Here is a 24,710-nt window from a genome sequence, read left to right on the forward strand (position 1 = left end):
AATGAGATAAAATCCTTTATTATAAGTGTTGAAAATTAAATTACTGTGGTACACACCCAGTGCACAAGTGTGAAAACAAAACATTTATCAAGGTCATAATATTAAAAAAAACGAGTTTGTGCTTTGAAACCATGTTTACAGAAAAACAGGCTACTTTGTGCCAGAAGACAACATTTTATAATATTTTTAAGGCTGGCCTAACTGCAAAAAACAGGTCAAGGTCTTTTATTATTAGCGGCATGCTGAGTGTTTATTGAAGCCTACAGCATAGCAGTTGGAAAAGTTCCCAAAGATATAAAAAAAAGTCAAGAATCTCTTGTCCCAATAGTTTGAATCTATTGATGATTATAATTAAAAAGGTGGTTTACATCAAACCTGCTTATTTGCAGAATTAATTGAGTATAATTTGAGAGCTTCTAACACTTGCATATTTTAAAGCCAGCAGATTGAATATTTCAGATATAAATGTTCAACTTTTTAACAAAATTGTCTTTACATATTGTACATTGTCTGAATATACAGACTTCAAATTATGCAGATCATATGCATTAGATCTCTGGTAAGATATTTTGTAATGTACAGGGTTCCCACACATTTTTAAGGGATACGAGTTTGTATATATGTATAATTTTTCAGATTTGTGACTCAAAAGAATAATTCACTCACAAATCAGACAAGAGCATTTTCTAGTAAAAAAAAATCTTCATAGCTTTTTATTAATACTCATGAACTTTCGAACAATTTTAACATTCCCTGATATCTCCTGATATTTTCCATGACCGTGGGAACCCTGCATTTAATTATTTTACAATACGTGCCACCATAAACAACAGATAAAGTTGTAAATGCCGACTGTATATGAAGAGGATATGAGTACTATAATTGACACCATTTGAAGTAGGTGTGCCCATTGATCAGTGAATTTTCTGCTAAAAGGTTTTTGAAAACGTAACATGATCTTCTGGGACAACAGAACCATTATCCTTAATGCGTGTAAACCAGTTTATGGTTTTTAATGGCTGATATCCTTGGTGAGCACCATTGTTGTTACACCTGTAAAAACACAAAGCACCACACTGTTTCAAACACTAACACAACAGTTATGTGATTTTGAACATATTAAGAAGTGTAAAAGCATTTGTCTGCTTAGAGTGTAAAATGTTGTTTAGTGTCTGGTTCAAGTGCAAGTATTGGTCAGATAGCTTGAGAAAATCGTTAGAGAAGAAACGTTTTCTGCTTTTCAGCTGTGCAATGCGTATAATGCACGACAATGGTAAATACTTCTAATACTTCTACGGAAGCCCTGAACCGCAACGTCATTTTTTTTTACATATTCAGAGAATAAAGTCTAAACATTTCAAGAATAAAGTCGTAATATTTTAAGGATAAAGTTAAAATTACGCTAAAAATTTAGCCTTCGTGCATGTCTAGCCGTCCTAAAACAAATGGTAATGCCATGTTGTAAGATTAGCACCTGTAGAATTTCCTTTTGTTAGAAGCCAAGATAAAGAAGCTACAATTATATTTAGATCAAAAGCAGAAGCAGATAAATAAGAACTTCTATGTACGACTTTATTCTCGAAATATTTCAACTTTAATCTCGAAATGCTACAATTTATTCACGGATGTATTAATTTACCGTACCATAGCTCTCTATAGAAATCTATGGTTGAAAACAAAAACAATGTTCCTCTGCAAGTAACTTGCAGTTTTATTTATTTTCCATCAGTTCCACTCTTCTGCTCAGATGAATCTGATGGTTTAATATAGGCTATAGCTAAAGTTGCCTTTGACAACCATAGAGCAAATCTGACTTGATTACGATCACTGACAGTAAGATTGTTCAAACAAGGCTTTTACATATTATCTTAAAAATATGTACAGTAGAAAAATGTGAGAAGCATATCTGCCAATAAAATGTTTTTCTATGTAAACATGCAAGGATATAATTAGGATGCTTGGAATTTTCAGCCAAATCAAACTTGAGAGCTATGAATATAAATAATTTTCACAGACTTACCATAGTGGCCGTTTTGGGCACATTTATGCTATTTTGAATGTATTTATTTTTCATAACTGTGGCATTCTTTCTCCTGTGGAACATTTTTTTTTTGATAAATGTTTCAATATTTTCTGTCCATATGATGTCAATAGGAACAAAATAATATTTTCTTTTATATAACACAGAACAAAAGAAAGTCATTCATACCGTTTTGCAACAACGTGAGGGTGAGAAAATGACAGAATTTTCTTTTTTTGGTGATCTATCCATTTAAATGAGGGCTCAGGATTAAAAAAAAAGAAGTTAAAAGCTAACGAAAATCATTTTGACTTGTTCTAAAGTTTGTTTTTCCTGAGCCAAATAAGTAAAAAAAAGTTTTTAAATTGACAGCATGCTACAGATGCTGTTGACAGAGCTTAATTAAAATTAAACCCAGAACGTTATTCCATGTTTTTGCGTTCACAAAGTAGAAGTGTGTTCAACGTCATCGAGCCTCTTCCCCCGGAGGGTCCCGGAGAGAGTGTCAGAGTCGAGCAGCTCAACCACATTGTACGGGGCGCAGTCCTCCAACCCCATCTTTCCACACATCCACCCACAGAAGCCCTTCTCCAGGTCCCTCACTGCCAGCCACCATTCCCCAAACACCCAGGAGAGCTGGGTCACGGCGGCGTACACACCCATACAAAGAGACAACGCCATGATCAGTACCGGATATAACAGAATAAGCAAGGGACACACCGTGATCTTGTGCAGAAAGCTGCGTTCCTCATTGTAAACCAGGAAGACGTTGTACCAGGTGAGCGTTCCGTAGTAAAACGACGTGATGAAAGAGAGAAGGAAGACGAACGGGGAGCAGGAAAGGCTCCAGAGAAGAACATGAGGGCCCTGGCTGACCCCCAGCGCGCAGGGTTTTTGCTTGGCTTCCTCTAGCCCGTCACATTCTGCATCTAAACGCTCTTTGGATCGGGCCATATCTCTCAGCTCTTTGTCGGTAAGGGTCATATAGATGTCCACCATTTGGCCTTTCCGCTTTCCTCTTGTGATGGTGCCAGTCAGGGTCACGAAACGGCTGTCAGCAGGGATATCCTCTTCTTCTGTGAATGTAAGATAAATTTTGAGGAGAATATTACTTTAACAACTCATACGTATAAATAAATCTGTTGAGTGGGAAAGAAAAGAGGAAATGCATTACAAGAAAAACACTGGAATATGGGATACAGTCCATGTCAGCAGACACGAATACCGTGCCTTGAATTAAATTACACTCACTAGTTACTAATTACAGAAACCAAGCATTTATTTCATAACTAATAATATATTACAGTTAAATTCTGTAAACAAAATGTACTTAAAATGTAGAAAAAAACTGAACTGCTTATAATTTTTGACTGTTCAAAAGGTTGGGATCAGTAAGATTTTTTATTTATTTATTTAAATAAATAAGTTTGACTTTTGAAGTTTGACTTCTATCCACTCCGTTTCGAGCAATAGATTTAGGTTTTGTTAAAGTTGATATAAATATGATGAATTTAAAGGCTTGTACAGACTAACCAAAATGCTTCGTATTGCCTTGTCATGTGTAACTACATATTGCTCGAAATAAACAAATAAATAAAATAAAAATAAAATTTAGTCTTTCAAAAATGCATGCTATTAGCAGACCCAAAACTAATAATATATTACATTTATATTCTGTAAACAAAATGTACTTAAAATGTAGGAAAAAAAATAACTGCTTATCGTTTTTGATTGTTCAAAAGGTTGGAATCAGTGAGATTTTTTATTTATTTATTAATTCAAAAATGCATGCTATTTATTTAGACTTTCAAAAATGCATGCTATTAGCAGACCCAAAACTTTTAAATTGTACATTTTTATACTACCAATCTTTCTACATTTTCCAACGTGCTAATCACAAATATATAATTCCCTGACATTGCAAGCCTTTCTGATCTGTCTGGGGAAAAATAAATTGTAGAACAATATAGATAATTGACATCAAATGATCATCGAGTATAAAATAATGTAATATTTAAAATGAGGGCAATTACTTATGGTCTCAATCAATGGTCTATTCTGTATAGAAACCACACGTTACCATCATCTATTTTAACCCATTACAGCATACAAACAAATGACGAATTTCACTGTACTTGCACAAACAGTTCGCCCGCAGATATCATATTTTCACCTTCGTCAGGTGGAGGACCAAAGGTTCCATCCACATTCTCAGAGGTCCCCTCCCCAGCGTCATCATCCTCCAGGTCAGAGCGGTAGATGATCTCTTTCTTTTTCTTCTTCTTCTTCCTCCGAGTGGTGGTTCCCTCCTCCTCTGCTGATCTGTGAAGCGTGTTCACTGGGGTCTCCTCTGTCCCAATCACTCCATCCAGCTCCAAACCAGTGGTGTCTCCAGATGCCCCTTCGCTCATCATGACTATGTACAAAATTCCTGTATGATGTCAGTATGCAGCTGGACACACCTGCTTTGTGTGTCAATCACCCTTTAAAGATGCTCCCTTCTAGTATGAGAGGAAAAAAATATCACAACAGCCTGCTGTTATTTCATGTTACTCTGTGGTTGCTTTGCATTTGCATTACATCGCATTTTAGGACATGTTACTGTTTATATCAAGTCACACCACACGCTTCCAATCTGTTTCTGATTTACACAATACTGAAGTGATAATACACGGTTCTTACCTTAAATAAATTCTCAAACAAATGCCTGTAGATGTCACTTGATTAATATGTTCTCATTCGGGTGACTCACCACGTGTAACATTGTGTAGTTGGCTTATTATTATTATTTTTTTCGGACAGTGCCACACCGAGGACAACGCAACCCCCCTCACACAGCTAATGCCATTGTTTAGCCAATCAGCGGCGTGCGCTCAGCGCTCAGTGCGCATGCTCGCGTTTTGCGGCGCTCTGCCTAGCAACCGGCACTCTGTAGGAGCCTCAATTTTTAAATATGTTCCGAGTAAGATGCCAACTTAACCGATTAATCATTCATTCCGCCTGACAATGAACTTAAAAAAAATAATACATTTAATAACTGCTATTTTTATTTGGTTGAAACACTAGCAAAAAGTACAACACGACAGTACCATGTCTGGATAATAGCACTCTTGTCAAAATGTTTGCTAACCTGGCCATTTAAAGTATATTCTATATTTTGCTAATTTTAATTTTTCTAATAAAAATGTTTTTGGGAACACAACCATGGTTAACATAATGCATTTTTTTCAGTTGGTGCAATTCGACATGCTTTTTGTTTCAAAAACATTTGACATTATTTTTACTTTGTATTTTTAAATAGTTTGAATATTTTGAAAGTGAAATATGAAAGGTGAATATGGATTATTGAATTTTTAACAACGAAAATGTGTTTGAAATGTTTTTAATCGAAATATTCACAGCTTAAATATCAAACCATGTTGAATTTCAGCCCATAAAAATGCAAGCCTTAAAAATACAATGGATTAAAATACAAGCATGGTTAACATAATGCATTTTTTTTTTCAGTTGGTGCAATTCAACATGCCTTTTGTTTCAAAAACATTTGACATTATTTTACTTCCATAGTACTGTTCATTTACTTACAATACTGTAAATAACTATATTTAATAAAATATAAGGATCTACTAGCATAATTTTGAAAGTTTTTGTTGTTTTACTATTACTCAGATAAAAAGCTATACTTTATATCAGAAATGAACCAACAAACTGATGCAATCGTTTAAAAGTTGTTTCAAAAGAAAATTTATTTTCTTAAACGATTCATTACATATTTGTAATCTCACGGTGAAAATTGATACTTTTTTAGAAAATCTCACAATTACAAATGTTATTTTCACAATATCATATTATTACACATATTTACCTTGATTAAGCACAGTTAATCAAGAACTATTAGAGCTTAGTTATGCAATGACAATGCTAAAATTCAGTGAGCATCACTCAAAAGCCACAGTCGAGACGCGTTACAATTCCTAGCAAAGAAAAAAACACTTGAGCGCCACCCACGCTGTGATGAAGAGCAGCTGTTTGACCGTCTAGACTTGTTTTGTTACGATTCACAGCTTGGATTTGGTCATTTTCATGATTTCTATCAGTATGTCAGTATTTTCTCCATCTGGGGCTGGAGGCCAGGCACTGTGGTCTGATCAGAGAGACACAAACAGAAACAGAAAGCATTTGCTTACTCATAGTGAGTCAACATCCGTCCTTGATTTCTAAACAAATACAGTATGTGTTATGCTCTCATCTGGCTCAAATATGGGTACCTGGGATTTCCCACAAAGAGTGGTATAGGCTCTGTCCTGCATCAACCTTCAGGGTCGCTCCAGAAATGTAGCTGGCAGCCGGAGACAGCAAGAAACATACAGCTGGTGATATCTGATAGAAATATTTACATATTTTATATATTATTATCCATATTAAATATTGAGGATCTGAGCAGAACATACATTTTATTTCAATCTCAGATTATTTAAACACTAATTTACACACACACTGAACAAAATTATAAACCCAACACTTTTGTATTTGCCCCCATTTTCCATGAGTTAAACTAAAATATCTAAGACTTTATCTATGTACACAATAGGCCTATTTCTCTAAAATGTTTTTTTTCTGTGTTAGTGAGCACTTCTGCTTTGCTGAGATAATCCTTCCACCTCACAGGTGTGGCATATCAAGAAGATGCTGATCAGACAATATGATTATTGCACAGGTGTGCCTTAGGCTGGCCACAATAAAAGTAATTATGTTCTGATCTTCGAATAGTTTATGCTATTTCAAAATGTCGACATCATGAAAGGTTATAAGATACCTCCTCAGGAACACCAAGTCTTTTAGCGGGACTTGATGGCACTGACATCTTAAACAAAGTAGGACCATATTCTTTGTAGTTTTCCATTGCAGTTTTTGATATGATAGTTCCCTGTCAAGAAACACAAAAACATAAAAAAATTCACACACTGTCTCTGTGATAAAAGACAGTTCACTTAGGAGTGTATATTGCAGTTGAATTGGAATTGCATTAAATATAATAAAAAACATGTTATTTAGTAAAAACTTATGAGGCCGTGATAATACTATGGAAACTTTTTCAGGCAAAGCTTTTTTCCCCACTTTTAATTCGCCTGTGTCAGTCATGTATTTTGTGCTGACGATTAAATGCCACACAAATAATAATGATTTAATTTTTAAGTTTTGTTCATGTCACTTACAGTGTAAATCTAATACATTATTCTTTAACATAAATTGTATATAATATAATACAATTTATGATAAAATAGGCACATGTGATTTTCTTTAATGCTTTGAAAATGTATGATATATTATAGTATGATGCAGTCTGCTGTAACCCACAACCTTTAATTTCAAATAAAGGAAGACCTTTAACTATCTATATGTATGTTACAACAGTGTTTTTTATATTCTTTGGCCAAATTTGATTGAAATCTAAACAATTATTGCGGTTATCAAATAATTGCGATTACATCGAATAACCACAATTAGCCGATAAATCAATAATCGTGAATATCATTCAAACAATTTAACCTGATTTTAGACAACACTATGCAACTAACCGGCGCCACAGAGTTGATCCGGATGCCACTGTCAGCCCACTCAATGGCCAGGCTCTTGGTCAGGTTGTCCACTGCAGCACGGGCCGCTCCTGTGTGCCTGTCGTAAAAAAGTCTGGCAGTTCAAACATGGCTTTGAAAGGAGACAAAATGCATTACTATGAGAGGATGAATATTTAACAAGCCATTAAATGTAGAGTAATACACAATATTTGTATTAACCAATATTTTTACCAACTCACGCCATTCCAGGAAAACCCTTCCACATGTCCGCAATGATGTTTACAATCACACCTCCATTATCTTTCATCCAGGCGTTGTATGCTACGAATCAAAAGCAAAATTTGAATTGGAAAATTGTCAACATGTCAATTCATTATTTAGTTAGAAATAAGGCTTACAATTTACACATGCTATCACAAATACACCCTTAAATATAAAGGTTATTTATTGACCTCTGCTGTATGGTTCCATAAAGAACCTTCAACTTCCATGGAATCTTTTTAGTGCACAAAAGGTTCTTTGTAGTGAAAAGGGGTTTCTTAGATTATTAAAATGTTCTTTACACACACACACAACTGGGTTTTTTTAAGAACAGGTTGCTGAAAGGTTCTTTTGGGAACCTAAAACTGTTCTTCCATAGCATTGCAACGCTGTGAAAACCCTCTTTTGGAACTCTTATTTTGAAGAGTGAAGCCGATAGCGCTACACGTCACATCGCATTCCCAACCTTCTTTGCAGCATAAGAACGTTCCGTTGAGGTTAGTGTCAATCACAGCATTCCAGCCTTTTGCACTCATCATGTTCACAGGGCTGGAAAACTGTCCACCTCCATTATTCACTAAAAAGTCAATCCTCCCATGGAGCTTCAGGGTGGAGGCCATCAGGTTCTTCACCTGTCAAAAATGAGAGATAGGCTACATAATAGCCTACATTTTCTTTGTAGAGTAACTCTGTGGCATGAACGCAATGTATAAAAACAGGTTAATGAGACTGTCACCTCTTCTTCATTCCGGATGTTGCACTGTATAGGGGTCACTTTAGCCAGACTGGATGGGGGGATCTTCTGTGCCAGCTCTTCAGCTGCTGCCTGCAGACGCTCAAGCTTTCTGGATGATATGACAACATTGCATCCTACAACATGGGTGATATTTGAGACTGTGTGTATATATGAGACTGTGTATATCTATCTATCTATCTATCTATCTATCTATCTATCTATCTATCTATCTATCTATCTATCTATCACACATACAGCTAGACTGTATAAAAAAAACGAGGCTGTGAGAGACACATCTCTTCAGTGGGTTGTACTTTATTTAACGTGCTTTGAATTCTGCTGATGAAATATTGCAAATATATTTTTCCAAAGAAATTACAGTAGATAATTAAAAAAAAAAGAAAATGTGAGCTGTGGAAAAATATAAGTGATGGCGCTGCTCTGAACAAGGTCTATATCCATAGACAGTAAAAGTCTATATCTGGTCTATATAGCCTAGCATATATATATATATATATATATATATATATATATATGCTAAAAGTGCTGAAAAGAAAACTACGCAGCAAAAGTAATAAGTAGGAAATGCATTCTTAAAAAGGCAAAAGAACGTATGCACGTTTTCTTAATATGATAATTAAAAAACCAATAGACTGATGAAAATGCGGGACATTTACTCAATATGCGACGTGCGGGACAAGGGGTGAAAATGCTGTGCGTGTTGCTCGATATCTGGACTAAAGTTCACTGGAGTGTTACGTTATCGTATGCAGTCCTGATCTAAATACAAGGACAAATCCATCAGTAAAATCAGTAAATGCATACCTAAGTGTAAGAGCTCAGAAGTAATAGATTTTCCTATCCCAGTCCCGCCTCCCGTCACGATTGCAACTTTGTGATTGAAAAGACCTGCTTTAAAAACACTGGACGAAGCCATGATGTATGTGACGTCACGAGACGGACTGTGAAGCAAAATAAAAGTCCCTTCCGTGTGTTCTGATCTTTTGATCCAGCTTCCTGTGTTCTGAGCAGGACCGTTTGCGCTTTGAACTTTTAATAATGGTGTAAATACTAAGCAAAGTCTATACAAGTAAGCAAAATACGTTTATTATTAAAACACGAAAGATATCTCAGTATGTAAAACCATGTGATTTTATTTTACACTATTTACATTTGACACAAAACGAAAAGAAAATGTATTCCATACTCGTACAGACAAGAGAACTCAAGGAATAAGTTACGTTTTTCTTTTCTTATTGTGGAATTTCATTTACTTTGAATTGGAGTTCTGTAAGAGAATGTCCATGTTGTAGAAAGTTTACAGACACACAATTTCCAACATCATCTTGTGTATACAGCACTCAAATTACATACAAACATATGCATTATGCACCTGGATGCAGACAGTAATGTCACCCACATAAGCTTGAGAACTTTTCAAAATAATGTAAAAATATCCTAATGATTTATTGCTTATTATGATTATACATGTATACACATTTACAAAAAAAAAAATACATGTGTATATTTCTATATATGTTATTATCTGCATGGTTTTAAACATACACTTACATATACACATTAACATTTTAATAACATTGTGCAAATTTGAAGTGAGTGCATACCACAGAGTTAAAAACAATTACGAGGGCCACTGAATTAGAAGTTGCTTGATAAAAACACAATTTGGCTTTTTATAAAAAAAGATTAGGTTTTACAATAAAAAACAAACAAAAAAGACATTAAGAAGGCAAGTCTCGGGAAAAAGTGGCACTTCAGCTTTGTGATTCTTAAACCATTGCATATAACAAAAATTTTCTGGCCCTAGAGGTCACTTTAAGTAGTACCTGACATCTCACAGTCCTTTACAACGCTAATGCTGCCACAAACCTGTACAACATAAATGTACTGATATCTACATAACCAATGCAAAGAGTACAATTCAACAATACTATGTATGTACATGAATTAAATACGTGTCTTCAAGCACTTGGTGTGGTTAGCGTCAAGTGAGAGTAGTGGCTTAAATCAAAAGAAATCTTGCTTACTTTTGAAAAAAAAAAAAAAAACGTATATGTGTGTGTTTCAGTTAAAAAATAAATTAAAACTGCTAGAAGCCAAACCAAAGCAAGGCCTCTAAAACAGTTAAGGGTGAAAGTGCATACCGTAGTACATCATGCGGTTACGGCCTATCTGTTCTCTGAGATCTTTGAATCCATTCAAGTCTTCCTCTGCACTCTCAGTTGTCCAACAGCAGCATATCTGCGGTTCTTCTGAGATGTGGCTAGTTGTCGCTGGGCCATATTAAATTAAAAGCCTCTTGTAACGCTCCATTCCGACATGTAGTGTTTTTTGCACCAAGATGCATTGCGGTCAGTAGCTGTTTTCGTGGCCTGCGAGGATGTAGAGATTGCTGTGTGCTGTTGGATTGTCTGTTGGCCGGCTCTCCAAAACCACCACTCTATAAAGAATAACATTGAAACAAATACCTTTGACCAGATGCCCTTTCTGCGAACATATGCCCTACATTATAAAACATGGATTGGGACACCAGTAATAAAGTGTACAATATTAATTAAATCATGACATAATAATTAGATGGCTTCTTCTCACCTGTCTGAACCCAGCAGTCTAAATATCCTCGTGTTGTCAGAAATCTCCTGTGTAATCTGGAATATAAACAGAATAATGCGATTGCAAAATATGCAAGTCATATAGTTTTTTCTTACACCACTCTATGAAATATGTTGTGATCCTGATATATATATACTATGTGTTTAAAATAGCTGAAGGAGAAAGAATAAAAAAAAAATTAAACATGTTGTTAAATATCAGGTAAACCACATTAAAAAGTAACCTGTATTGCAAATTAATCCAATTTAATTATATATAATTATATACTTTTTAATTAGTAACCTGTATTGCATTTAATTGGCATTAAGTATTTATATTAAATTAAATTGAACTTATTTAATTTAGATATAAATATACATTTATATTATTTAATATAATATATAATTTAAATATATTGTTTTTTCTGCTTCGCGATGGGGTCAGGTTTTTTTTTCTCTTGATATTATTGAAAGGCCGTCTGTACATCTTCTGTACATATATTAAGATGGACTTGCCTCATTGGACTTGAAGCTGCGTCCTTGCATGCCATGCCTCCAGAAGGCCAACACACTGTCTTGAAGGCAAACTAAGAGGGATACATAAATGCATAGAGAAAGATTTTACTACAATAGATAGATACTATAATAAAAAAGTGTTGAAATACCTAAAGGTCAACTGTTAAATTCAGTGAGCTTAGAGAGGATTTATGTAAAAATGGAGGAAACATTTACTTCAGGCCACCCTTAAATGTACAAGAGTTCCTTACCTATCGATTCAATCTGGAAGTTAAAAGTCAGTTCGGCTGAGAGTTTTCGACTGGACTTTAACCGGCCTTGCAAATTCACAATCTTAATGCTCCCTGGGGACGAAGAAAGGCAATTAATCACTATATCAGTTTTTTGATAATCTATTAATGGCATGTTCTGTACTTACGATCTAAGCAGACTAAAATTGTATCTCTCTCCAGCTGGGTCACATGCATCACACAACTTTGTGGCGTATCTGAAACAACATTAACAATTTTCTAGAATTATATATATATATATATATATATATATTCAAATGAATAAATAAACAGCTGCATAAACAGGCAATTTTAAAATATATTTTAAAAATATTAAAATAATTTAAATAAATAAATAAAAATAATACAATAAATTTAATTTAAATTATTTATACATTCTAAATGAATTATTATAATTAAAAATATTACAAATATTATTTAAAAAATAATATACAATTTTGATAATTGGTATGATAATAAAGTTATACCCACCAGAATCGAACCAGTTGGTGGTCGAGTTGGGATTGAGGGTCTCGAACCGTACCACCTGGTTAAGCTCGGTCCCTTTGCTCACAGCTATGCAGATGAGAGGATACTGATGCTCTGGAACCACCAGCATCTCAAACACCTCCAGCGGACACGGCAGGGGGAAGTCTATGCTCTGCAGGGAACGAGTCAGTGCTTAATTTGGAACAGCCTGCATGTGAATGTGCCAAGTAAAGCAATTTTAACCCTCAAGTCTTAAGCGGAAGATCAGCAATTTTTAAAAGCTTAAAAGGAAACATGAATAGCTAATAGCTAAGCCTACATTATATTTCTTTCCACCACTTTGAGTTGTCAACCCTTTTTCACCCTGTAACATTGTTTTGGCGATGGGAACCAGTGACTCAGGGCTCACCTTGACCAACATGAATTTCTGCATGGACTCCACCCACTCAAAAAGGACAATACTGGACTGAAAGGCACCGCACAGGTACTTGTGACCAGTATAAGGATTCCTCACTGAGAATAAACAAGACAACATATGGAAACAAAATACTGTAGAATACCTTAAATAAAGTCAATTTCAATATATTTCCCTTAAAGTGCCCCTATTATACTACTTTTTGTTTAGGAGGACTCCTACAATAGGTTTACAAGCACCCAAGGTAAAAAAAAAAAAAACAGTTAAATTTTTTCATAATATACACATAGCAGCATCACCTCTTTCCTCACAGTGTCCAAAATGGTTAAAAAAAAGAAATTTTGAAAAAGCCAATGGTTCTATAAACCCCTTCTTTCCAGAGCTCTGAATTCAGAAATAAAGGTACAGGATCTGCTTACCTACACAGCACTTTTGACACCCTTTTGTTTCAGGGATCTTATTGGACACTGAGAATTTCCTGGGATACAAATAAAAACATAGAATGAAAAAAACAAAAAAAAAAAACACAATTTTGGTCACATCCTTACACACACACACAGAGGTCTGAACATTTACCTGGGGATCATTTTGTCAGGAAATCTGTATGTTGGTATGGCAACAGGGAGTTTCTGCATATGTCGAGCATGCTCAAACAGGCCACTCAGACTGTGAGAGTACAGGTGACATGCTTTTCCTGCGGAAACACAATTTCATTATTCAAAAACTGGGAAACAGCACAATATCAGGTAACACTTGACATATATGGCATGTTACTATACATAACTATTCTAGTATTATTACAGTTATATCTTATAAAGTAAAGTGTGACCCAAAAAATAAAATTGTGATAAAAAAAAAGAAACTCATTCAGAATATTTGTAATTTGAAAAGCTAAACCTGATCTTTTTTATAGCACAGCTTACCGGATATTGATAGCAGGCTGTTGCTCATGACATACAGCCAAGTACATCTCCTGGGGAAAAGCTGAAAGTGACACAAAAATAGCTTTAGCACAAAACAAACATGACTGACTGTAGAAGCATACCACAAGGATATACTGTACATCACACAAATTCATTTTCCAAAATTTGTTTGCAAATGCCTGAAAAGTAGCATCATACCTGCTCCATGGACGTCTCGTGCAGCTCATTAAGGTTTAAGGTGTAGATGCCTTCTTCTGCTCCAAATATCAGATACTGGTCTGAAATGCATGAAGATATTAGAAAATGCTTATCTAGGCAAAATAGATATAATAATGTACCATGAAATATTAATATTTCTGGTAAGCCAGATTCTAACTGAGACATATTAACTGAGCTCACCTCGTGTGTCTGGATTGATCCATGAGGTAGCGCAATGTATTTTTAATGGACAGCCATTAAAGACTTTAGAGAAACATGCTCCCATCTGGATATGAGAATAAAGCGCAAATGGAGAACAGCCAAATTAATCACAGTTCAAAAGGTTTATATCCAAGAAAACAAATGCATCAGAAAGGTAATATGCATTTTTTTTTTTTAAATATGAATACATGGCAAGTGCTTGAGTCCCAATACAGTGCCATAGATCTGCAGTCTATGATGTCCACTTACATGAACCTTTGGGGTTGGAGGGAGACCATTGCTGATGGGTTTCTGCGGGGAAAACAAATACGATTGAAGCAAAATAAGAGAATGTAAGTAGATTTATATATATATATATATATATATATATATATATATATATATATATATATATATATATATATATATAATACAGTAAACACAGTAATATTGTATAATATCATTACAATGTAAAATTATTGCTTTCTATTGTAATCAATTTAAAAATATAATTTAGTCCTTTGATGACATGCTGAATTTTAAGCATCAATACTCCAGTCTTCAATGTCACATGATCCTTCAGAAATCATTCTAATGTGCTGATTTGCTGCTCAAGAATTTTTTTATTTATCATTATGAATTTTAAAAAAACATTAAAGAGAGAGAAATTAATACTTTTAATATTACTCTTTTTACTGTATTTTTGATTAAATAATTGCAGACTTTGTGAGCATAAGAGATATAAACTTAAAAAACTTCCAAATCTAATAGATATTAAATAATTAAATAATATTAGTTATTACATAACTAAATTATTTAATTAAATAATATTAGTTATTAAATCATTAAATCATTTAATTTCTTTAAAGACCTGATCATTAAACATCTTAATTATCATTATCATTATGAGCTATATATATATATATATATATATATATAACATAAACAAACATGTCAAAGATTCATTATCCAGAAAACATGTGTTGCAAGTGTTGCAAGAATCACTAAATGCAATGGAACCGAGCCATACTAGAAAATCTTTCTTGTCCTTCGTTCCAGAAACAGCAGGGGGCGTTGTGGACTGTGTCTCCGTTGAGGGCGAGTGTTCAGATGGGCTAATTCCATTACCTGTGCGCATGTAAGAAAAGATATAGTACACAATTCAGTTTTGGTTTATAAATCCTAAAAGCTATGTTCCTTAAAATAGGTATCCAGCAAGAGATACACACAGAGCACAAAGAAAGTGTGCTTTGTATGTACATCCCCAAAGAAGTTTAGCATTACGATCAAACGTTTCGTGATTACTAAGCTACTGCTGCGATTTCCAGCAACCACACTATAATACAATGCAAAGACAAGTGTTATAAATCAAAAAGGATGACTGCAACAAAGACTGACAGGAGAACAATACTTAGACAAGGAAAAGATTACAAGGGTGGAGTGGGTGATTCATGATGTCTTCCAGTGGGTGTGTGACATTTTCACATGTCAACACCATTGATGGCATTTCTCTCAGAGAGGGATGAGAGATGACATGTAATCTCACTACCGGCCGACTAAAGGGACTAACAATGGGACGGTTTAGAGACAGGTTTAGCGACTGGGGTTGAACTACGTTTATGGGGAGGGAGAGCTGAATTCAATATGGGAGGGGCCTGTCTTACTGTCTCCTTCCTCATCGTGATCTTCCTCGTCGTCAAACGAGACCTGAAGACTCTCGTCGAACTGACTACATATCCCAGCATCCCCCTGGGCTTCCCACGGGTCAAGTTCTTCCCGACTGGTCTCATTACCTAAACTGCTGAGCTTGTTTGCTGGCAGTCGAGGCGGCGGAGGTCGAGGGGGTACGTTGGTGGATGATCGAGCGGGGCTTTCGGGCTCCGGGCAGCGCTTTATGGTGCCCTGGTTACCGTCATGATCGCCCGAGGAGCTTTGATGAGGTCCGGGACTGGACTTTGGCTGGAAAACGACAGAACAAAATTAGCAGCATGCTACCGCTTCTGTGGGATCAATAGTGCGATTACTAAAAAAAGTAGATGTAGAAGCTGTTCACTGATTTCCGATAAGCTTGCTTCAAGGAAAAAAAGAAGGACTTGGTTGCTCAAAATAAAACTGCTAAATCAAAACAACACCTGAACATACACTACCTTTCAAAGGTTTGGGGTGGGAAAGATTTAAAAATATATCTCTTATGCTCACCAAGGCTATATTTATTTGATCAAAAACACAGGAAATACAATAATATTCTAAATTATTATTACAATTTAAAATAACTGTTTTCTAATTTTATTTATTTTAAAGTGTAATTTATTCCTGTGATGCAATACTGAATTTTCAGTATCACATGATCCTTCAGAAATCATTCTAATATGCTGATTTGCTGCTCAAGAAACATTTCAACATTATTATCAATGCTGTAAACGTTAGTGTTGCTTCATATTTTTGAGATTTTTTTTTTTCAGGATTCTTTGATAAATAGAAAGTTCAAAACAATGTAAACGTCTTTTTGTCACTTTTGATTGATTTAATGCTAAACAAAAGTAATGATTTATTACAACAACAAAAAAAAAATATATATATATATATATATATATATATAAAAAAAAAAATTTCCAAACCATTGAACAGTAGTGCAAGTTTTCAACACTAAAAAGGTTTACTAAAACATGTTGTTATACCATATACTGTAGCTTGTTTGGATATTTACCTTGGGAGGAAGTGGTGGGGGGACCTTAGGCCTCATGGTAGAGTTTTTCGTGCTGAGACAAATCAGATATCAGATTAACTGAGTCACAAAGCAACCTATTTATGTTAATCATACTTTGACGAACATAATTTGAGGGCATTAACATGATGTTAATGGACCTATGTGCTTGGTTTCATCTGACACTGGACAAACAGGGGTTCAATAAAAGACAGGAAACAAACAACAAATACGCATGCAATCAAATGCACAAGGAATAATTCACTCTAATGAAAATTCTGTTATTATTTACTCATGCTCACGTCATTTCAAACATGCATGCTGTTATTCTTTTTCCTGACACACTAAAACTTTTGAAAAATTAAATTCAGCGCAAAAATGTTATCGACTACTTGCATGTAGCGTATTTTTTTTTTTTGCTGGTCACTAATAAAAGCAATTAGGTTTGGAACATGATGATGAATAAATAATAACATTTGTATTAGAAATCTTGTCGTCACTAAGGCCACGTCCACACGAAGCCGGTGCGTTCCCTATCTGATTTTTTTTTTCCTCGTTCTAAAAAAAAAAATCGTAAACACGGCGTCGTCTCAAGAAATGCACATGAAACCACTGAAACCGACTGAAAACGGTGTAGTATATATGCCAGACCAGTATGGGGCGCTGTAATTCTGCCACATAGAGAAGAAGACTTTGAGCATGCGCATAACCTTGCGCGCTGCATACGAACACAGCCCGTCTAACGGAGAGCCTTGGCACTTCCTATTAGCCCCCTTGTGCATCACCTTGGTTGCAGTTCCATTAGAATTCCACTGGAGGTGATCGCGGGCGAGTGCAGAATGAATGGGAGTCTATGGGGCTAACGGCTAAATGTGTCTCTTTCACCTGCTTGTCGTTAAATCAAAATAGATTTTATTGTTGATTCCGCAAGTTCAATATAGATTATAGGCCAAAAGTTGAATGAACGAGTACTTATGTCCTTTTGATTTCTTACAGGTTAGGTCATTGCATTCTGCTATTGTGTGACGACATCACATTTTTAAACGGATTTTTAGAACAGATAAGTGAACTTAAAAATGCAATTTTCAGCTGAGTGTATTTTCTTAGCCCTCCCTTTTGAATGCAACTTTCAAATTACTTGACAGAAAATTACATCCTGAGAAAAGTGGATTTCTGGGGGTGAAACCCCATTGACTCCCATTCATTCTGCACTCGACCGCGAGCGCCCCCGCATGGACAGAGACGCGTTACTGCAGCCAGTCCAGAACCCGGAAGTAACCAGCCAGTGCCAATTCTCTTCAATTAGACATTCTCTGATACGAACAAAGAAGTGTGACGCAGCCGACACGTGATGTGATGACATCATTGTTTCACAAAATATACGGATTGGCTGTACACACGAAGGGTGTCGTTTTCAGATTTATCCACTTTGGGACCCGGTTTAAAAAAAAAACGGTTTCACTCTCCCAAAACGCCGGATCTGTGTGGACGAAACGCCAATGCGATAAAAAATTTATATATATACAGCGAAACGCGTCTTCGTGTGGACGGGCCCTAAGAGTAGTCGTTCATTTGCATTTGAACTTATAATAAGGCTAAAGTAGCAGTTGGATGAACCACAACATTCTTGAACGTCTGCAAAGCATGGCATTGCAAAATAAAGGGAAAGAGAGATGTTGTGTCCAGTAAGAAAAGAAAACAGATGAAAGAATGACTCTCATGGAAGTAAAAAGGCCATGATAAACTGGCAACATTTTCAGGAGACATTGAAAAACAGTATTTGATTTTATGAGCCATCAAAATTTCATTCATATGAGTCACAAAGGATTACATAAAAAAATGTCTCATGTGCTTGCCTCAAAAAGTTGCCAGTGCACCATGATCGTGAAGTGTTTTATCCCGAAGCAGCAGGGAGAAATTGGCTATAGAATCAGAAGAACTTACTGTTGCAATTCATCATCATGATCATCACCATCATCTTCACCCTCATCATCATCCTCCAAATGAGCCTCATGCCCCCTAATGAGGATTGAGAAGGTTGCGGCGCTCATTCAATGCAGATTATCAATTTGAAGCAACACTGTCCGGCTTTCCATGGGTGAGATTAAACACTAATGGGCCATTCACATTCGTTTTTAAATGCTAGTCTACATAAATATGCACTAAACAGACTCTTTTTGGGACATTAGTGATCCATCTTACTTTTTTCAGCATCTCATGCTATGAGCGCCATGTTTTTAAGACACCGTTACATTTTCATGGCGTAAGATGTCCCATTGTTTTTGAACACAAGAATGCATCACTATTGCAAAGTAAACATTTTGGTAGCATAAGAAAATCAAAGTGTGACAAATTAATGACAGGACAATCCCAAAGATCAATCTAGAAATGCATCTGAAGTAAATTTCATTGAGAGGGACTAACTGGTTAATTTCCCCCTGAGGAATGGAAAACTAATACTGTGGCAAAAATAACAGATCTCCAACAAAGCATTGCCAAGCAAATCAGCCTTTGGTTCCACTTGGACAAGCACAAAAGGGCAAGGTTAGGTCACATCAAATATTGATCAGATGAAAAACCAGCTATGCAGAGAGAGAAAGCGAGAGAGTGAGAGAGCACATGAGTGAAGGACACAAACAAAGCAATAGCATAATACCTCTGGTGCAGCTCTTCTTCAACAGATTTCAAGAGGCTTCTGTAAAGACAGAATTTAGCAAATGAAAGATGGTAAGTAACAGGTGATTCTTGCAGTGCAAAGAGCATGTGGAAACACATGATGAACAGTTTTATAACACATCAAGGGATCCATTAGCTTTCATTGATTTAGGACTAAATAAACAGGCATTTACTGCTAAATTGTCTCTGATGACACTGGGAAACTGTCCAATGCTTGGTTGTTAAATTTTAAGAGAATGTCTGCTTCCGACCGTCTAGAACCTCTGTTCGAAAGTTGTTTATCTACACTGCGCTTCAATTATTGAACAGTAAGGTTTTCTGGACTAAAAGGGATTTAAAATATATAGGGAATAAAAAAAAATCAGTAGATAAAAACTAGCTTCACATTTTCTCAAGAAGATGGCACACACAAGATGGCAAAAGCAGTTTTAGGTTTCCTTATGAATCAATAATGCTGCATCAGAGAAAACACACTGCATGTCGTACGGCTGCATACAAGGAACAAATCACAATTCAGTTGTATGTATAAATGTATAAGAAAGAAGATCCAGTTGCAATTCAGTATGCAAATATAATGATGACTTCATTACATTAAATATATTGTGAAGGCTCAATTCTACCAATGTAACCCGATGGAAACTATAACATTTGAATAGGGAATGAATATGCCACATTTAGCAGCCACCCAAATGATCCACTTCAAATGTTGACTACTGTACATAAGTAGGTCCCTCCTCATTGGTGGTTGCCATTTTGAAATGTACATGTACACTACTCACTTTAATCTCAGTACTCCCCAATTATCAGGCACTTTTTGAATAAAAAAAAAATATTTCTGTGAATGCAGAATTCCTACAGCAGTACCAGTTGCCCAAAATTTGTTGTGGATCTCTCCTCCACACCAGTAGGTGGCAGTATAACAGTTCAATGGTGAGTGTCATTATTAAGCTGCTCCAATATTGGATGATTCATTGGATCCTTAAAGGGATACTCCACGTTTTTTGGAAATAGGCTCATTTTACCACTCCCCCAGAGTTAAACAGTTGGGTTTTACCGTTTTCGAATGTATTCAGCCGATTTTTGGATATTTAGAAAAATATCAGTAACCAGACAGTTTCTGCTCTCATTGACTTCCATAGTAGGAAAAAAAAATATACTATGGAAGTCAATGAGACCAGAAACTGTCTGGTTACTGATGACTAAATTTCTAAGTACAGTGCACTTTTAAAGGGGTCATGAACTGGCTTTTAAAATTTTATTATATTGTTGTCTGAGGTCAACTTATGACGTTCGCTTGGTTTTTGCATTCAAAAACATCAAAATGAAAAAGCAATAGGCTATTTTCTACCCTAGTTTTTAGTCTAGCTCAAAAACGCTCAGTTTTTATGGGCGTCTTGCATTGAAGACTTGGAAGTAAACGCCCACTGCTATGAGTGGATAACAGTTTTGCATATTATAATGAGTTTTTTTTAACTCACCTCGTCGGTGCACAAGGGGGAAATTGTTTTGAAAACGTCCAATGTTGTAAAATGGCAATCATACTCCACTATTCTAGTTATACTTTCCATCATTAACCAAACAGAGGCTGATTCCTGCAGCCATGCATGGAGCTGACTAAACGAGAGCGGATGAGTGCTTATATACGGTGAATTGTGACGCTGAGGGGGTGTCTCTCGAAGTGCTCGGGACCCATCTGTTGACAAGAGCTGAGAGCAACACCTCAGAGCACATGCAAAGGCGCTCACACAAACACAGAGGGAACGGTTTCACTGCCACTCCATCTGGTGTACTCGACCTTCTGTTCACTATATGGCAAAGACAGTCAACAATGCGCAGGGTGTGTGCATTTTAAAAGAATGACAGTCATAGAGATCATACGCAAGCAACCTGAAACAAAGTGTCACACTAGTGAGACAGCAATGTCAGGTGTGAGATAAATAGATTGTACGGACAAATACACATGCATCATGAACAAACCCTGCATGTGTCTTTGAACTGTGAATGAACTCTCTTAGGAATGTCAAATACACAGAGATATAGCTACATATATTTATAATTGGTACATTTAATTTGCATTGTTTGAATCATTTTTTGTTGTTGCAGCAAAGCTTTGTTTTTATTAATATAAAACTGACGTGTTCTGAAACTTACTTATTTCCTCCCATGATGGAGCCTTTAGGGGATCCTTGCTCATAATCCATTTGTAAATCCTGCAGAAAAAAAATAAAAAAGTCAAAGAGTATATCTTCATCTTATGCTTCAATTCAATGCAGGCGTGTTGACACAGAGCTTCATAAAGATGCATGAAAAGAGAACATGAATAATATGACCTGCATGAAATGCCGTTGACATTAGATTCGGGAATTATTAACTCTAGGTAACTCTTTGTTCGTAATTAGTGTTGTTTATTATTATTAATCCCCACATGCAGTTTCAAAATGCTTTTACACGTAAGGTATATTAGTGAGTGAAAACGATGGAAGGGATGATGAGATGAGCATTCGTCTACGGTGTATTAGCTCTACATCAGCAAGCAAGCACACATCTTGCCACATTTTATCTTGTTTTAATTAGTTTTCATTAGATATTCTCCTTTTTGGGCTCTGACATCACATATATATATATATATATATATATATATATATATATATAATTCAATGAAAGTCCAAGATTTAAGTCATATGGGTTTTAATTGACACACTGATGAATAAAACAATTTTAGTACAATTTAGCAAACGCTAATCACATTATTAAAGTGCAAAGAGTCAAAAAAGTGTGGGAGATTAACAGGTTGGACCTCAAGATAGACAATCTGTCTTTTTAAAACTGAAAAACTTTAGTTCTCTCTTTTTGTGATGAAATGCAATTAGAAATGTTGATTGCACAAGATTGCTGGAAAGGAATTAAATTCATATTGCTCACAATGTCCTCCTAATTAGAGCATTGTGGGTGGACTGGGCTCTGTGCTATCTCTCCTCCCACTCACCAATATGATCATTCAAGCAGGCGATGACTTGAAATAACTTTGTGTTCATGATTTAATAGAATCATAAAACAGAGGAAGTATCTATTAAATACCTTAGGAACTGAAAAACTTGCAACATGAGGACTATTTCAGGAATAAAACGTTGTTGTTAACCTGATGGCATGGTATTACAACAGCAATTTCAACTGACCCCTCCGAAGAGCAAACCTGTTTACAGAAAATAATGTAATCTTCTAATGGAAGCTAGCCAGGAAACTAATGCAATTTCCGTCATGAACAACTAAAAAAAAAAATAAGCAAGTTTCATTTATCTTGGTATCCACATGAGAATACCAGAAAAGAAGATTGAAGGAATGTGATCAGCACCTATATCTGTAACAAATAACCCAATGTTATTCAAACCAGAAAAATAGTTTCATTTAAAATAGACAATTTTAACATTTTATTTTAAATATAATATATTTGAAAAAAAAAAGAATAATTAATATTAATTAGGGCTGTCAAACAATTAATCGCGATTAATCGCATCCAAAATAAAAGTTTGTGTTTACATAATATATGTGGGTGCACTGTGTATAATTATTTTGTGTGTGTATATATATATATATATATATATATATACACACACACACACACATGCATGTATATTTAAGAAAAAATATTATTTATTTATAAAATATTTATATTTACATATCTTACATATTTTACATAAGAAAAAATATTTCTTAAATATATACAAGCACGTGTGTGTATTTATATAAACAAAATAATTATACACAGTGCACCCACATATATTATGTAAACACAAACTTTTATTTTGGATGCGATTAATCGCGATTAATTGTTTGACAGCCCTACTATTAAATTTATTGTTAAATTAAAGTATAATATATTCAATTAATTTGTTATTCTGATCATATCATTTGTAAAAATTGTGAGTAAAATAAAATGAAAAATAGAACCATTCTGACTAAGTGACATTTATACCCAATAAACTGTATGCACTGGAGCAGTCACAATGGTAGGAATGGTTGATCCAAGGTAGGAAAGCATCAAAACATGTCCAAATCCAACATTAGCTTCACTTCCTTAGATACTTTTATCTGATAAATTTTTGATATCCCACAATCCAGTGCATTTCATTCCGTGACGGTTAAGCAAAAAAATAAAGATGGCACCTGAAAGTTGTGGTTGATGTGTAAATGTTCACTTTTGACCCACATTTTCTACTTTTGATGTCGATTAGTCGATTAATTACTATTGTGGCAATGTGATATTTGCTTAGTTATCACCAAAGCTTGCTCTATGTTGTTGTAGATAATTAAATCGTTTAGCTGCCTGCAAAGTCATTGTCTGATAGGGCGGTGTCACCGATGTAGTAAAAAATCTGGAATATCCCTTTAAGGGAAACGTCGTCTTATTTCTTTAGGGAAGTTGGCTACAGTGCTTCATCTATTAGAGGAGATATTCTGGCAAGAAGATTTTGCTTTAACAATCAGGTCACTGATTAAACCTGAGAACCTTATCTCCCTCAAACTCTTTCTTTCTTTATTTCACTCCCTTTTGCTACTTCCACAGCTCTCTCTCATGTTCCCCTCTTACTCTCTCTCTCTCTCTCTCTCTGGAATACAGCTTTTCAGCCATGCAAAATCTCATTGATTTTGCCCTGCAGATTAACAAACCAAATTTCCTTTACGCAGCAAACTGTCATATCCTTATTCGCTGGCTGCCTTTCTGCTGACGGGAGGCTTTTCAGAAAGAGTGATGGAGAGAGAAAGGATGGAAGAGTAAAAGCTAACAGAACATCCCAGACTATCCGCTTCACCGCTTCTGTCACCACCTTCTTTCATCTCTCTCCTTTTGGTTCCTTCATGTGCAGTGAAAGACACCGATTCCAAGCTTGTGATTCGCTGTGCCGCCTCAGTGCGTGGGCTTCAGATCAGATGGATGTGTCACTCAAAAAAGCCTCAAAAAACGCACAAAGATGAAAAAGGGGGAAAACGTTTCTTTGCACTGGCATGACCCCGTGATGCTTTTAAAAACTTGGCAAACTATGCAACATCATTCTTCAATCTTTCCCAGTTACTAAAATAAAAAAGCCAAAAGAGCAAAAGTAGTATCCACA

General features: G+C 35.5%; 3 protein-coding genes across 8 annotated transcripts in view; all 3 read right to left on the reverse strand.

Annotated features, from left to right (window-relative positions):
• Window positions 1-2: 2 nt before the first annotated feature.
• Window positions 3-4,881, reverse strand: tmem169a (transmembrane protein 169a). Of its 2 annotated transcripts, none has more exons than XM_039674287.2 (3): window positions 4,703-4,881; window positions 4,194-4,521; window positions 3-3,096 (listed from the first exon to the last, which is right to left on the reverse strand). In XM_039674287.2, the coding sequence occupies exons 2-3, from the start codon at window positions 4,432-4,434 to the stop codon at window positions 2,462-2,464; spliced, it is 876 nt and encodes a 291-aa protein (XP_039530221.2). In that variant the 5' UTR covers window positions 4,435-4,521; window positions 4,703-4,881; the 3' UTR covers window positions 3-2,461. The 2 variants fall into 2 exon arrangements, with proteins under 2 accessions (XP_039530221.2, XP_039530222.2); XM_039674288.2 differs by having other exon boundaries at window positions 4,773-4,876.
• Window positions 4,882-5,747: 866 nt separating this feature from the next.
• pecr (peroxisomal trans-2-enoyl-CoA reductase) lies at window positions 5,748-9,577 on the reverse strand. The gene is made up of 8 exons (XM_039674168.2): window positions 9,422-9,577; window positions 8,597-8,730; window positions 8,327-8,492; window positions 7,839-7,920; window positions 7,600-7,696; window positions 6,837-6,947; window positions 6,289-6,400; window positions 5,748-6,164 (listed from the first exon to the last, which is right to left on the reverse strand). Exons 1-8 carry the CDS (start codon window positions 9,531-9,533, stop codon window positions 6,079-6,081), a joined length of 900 nt encoding a protein of 299 aa, XP_039530102.2. The 5' UTR covers window positions 9,534-9,577; the 3' UTR covers window positions 5,748-6,078.
• Window positions 9,578-9,726: 149 nt separating this feature from the next.
• Window positions 9,727-24,710, reverse strand: part of map4k3a (mitogen-activated protein kinase kinase kinase kinase 3a) — a 60,724-nt gene continuing 45,740 nt past the window's right edge. For 2 of the 5 annotated variants that reach the window (XM_089125144.1, XM_039674165.2), the window contains 19 exons: window positions 21,751-21,809; window positions 19,580-19,618; window positions 18,868-18,942; window positions 16,927-16,978; window positions 16,013-16,178; window positions 15,250-15,347; window positions 14,490-14,531; window positions 14,220-14,304; window positions 14,019-14,098; window positions 13,821-13,881; window positions 13,474-13,591; window positions 13,317-13,375; window positions 12,892-12,995; window positions 12,486-12,654; window positions 12,143-12,211; window positions 11,976-12,068; window positions 11,725-11,795; window positions 11,210-11,265; window positions 9,727-11,057 (listed from right to left, as the gene is read on the reverse strand). In XM_089125144.1, coding sequence (XP_088981270.1) covers window positions 10,970-11,057; window positions 11,210-11,265; window positions 11,725-11,795; window positions 11,976-12,068; window positions 12,143-12,211; window positions 12,486-12,654; window positions 12,892-12,995; window positions 13,317-13,375; window positions 13,474-13,591; window positions 13,821-13,881; window positions 14,019-14,098; window positions 14,220-14,304; window positions 14,490-14,531; window positions 15,250-15,347; window positions 16,013-16,178; window positions 16,927-16,978; window positions 18,868-18,942; window positions 19,580-19,618; window positions 21,751-21,809 — 1,584 coding nt within the window. In that variant the 3' untranslated portion in view covers window positions 9,727-10,969. Of the gene's footprint in view, window positions 11,058-11,209; window positions 11,266-11,724; window positions 11,796-11,975; window positions 12,069-12,142; window positions 12,212-12,485; window positions 12,655-12,891; window positions 12,996-13,316; window positions 13,376-13,473; window positions 13,592-13,820; window positions 13,882-14,018; window positions 14,099-14,219; window positions 14,305-14,489; window positions 14,532-15,249; window positions 15,348-15,883; window positions 16,179-16,926; window positions 16,979-18,867; window positions 18,943-19,579; window positions 19,619-21,750; window positions 21,810-24,710 lie in introns of all 5 variants that reach the window. The other 3 variants (XM_089125146.1, XM_089125145.1, XM_039674162.2) reach the window with 2 other exon arrangements.

This window comes from Pimephales promelas, chromosome 21, assembly GCF_988280905.1.
Source record: "Pimephales promelas chromosome 21, fPimPro1.hap1.1, whole genome shotgun sequence".
NCBI classification, from domain to species: Eukaryota; Metazoa; Chordata; class Actinopteri; order Cypriniformes; family Leuciscidae; genus Pimephales; species Pimephales promelas.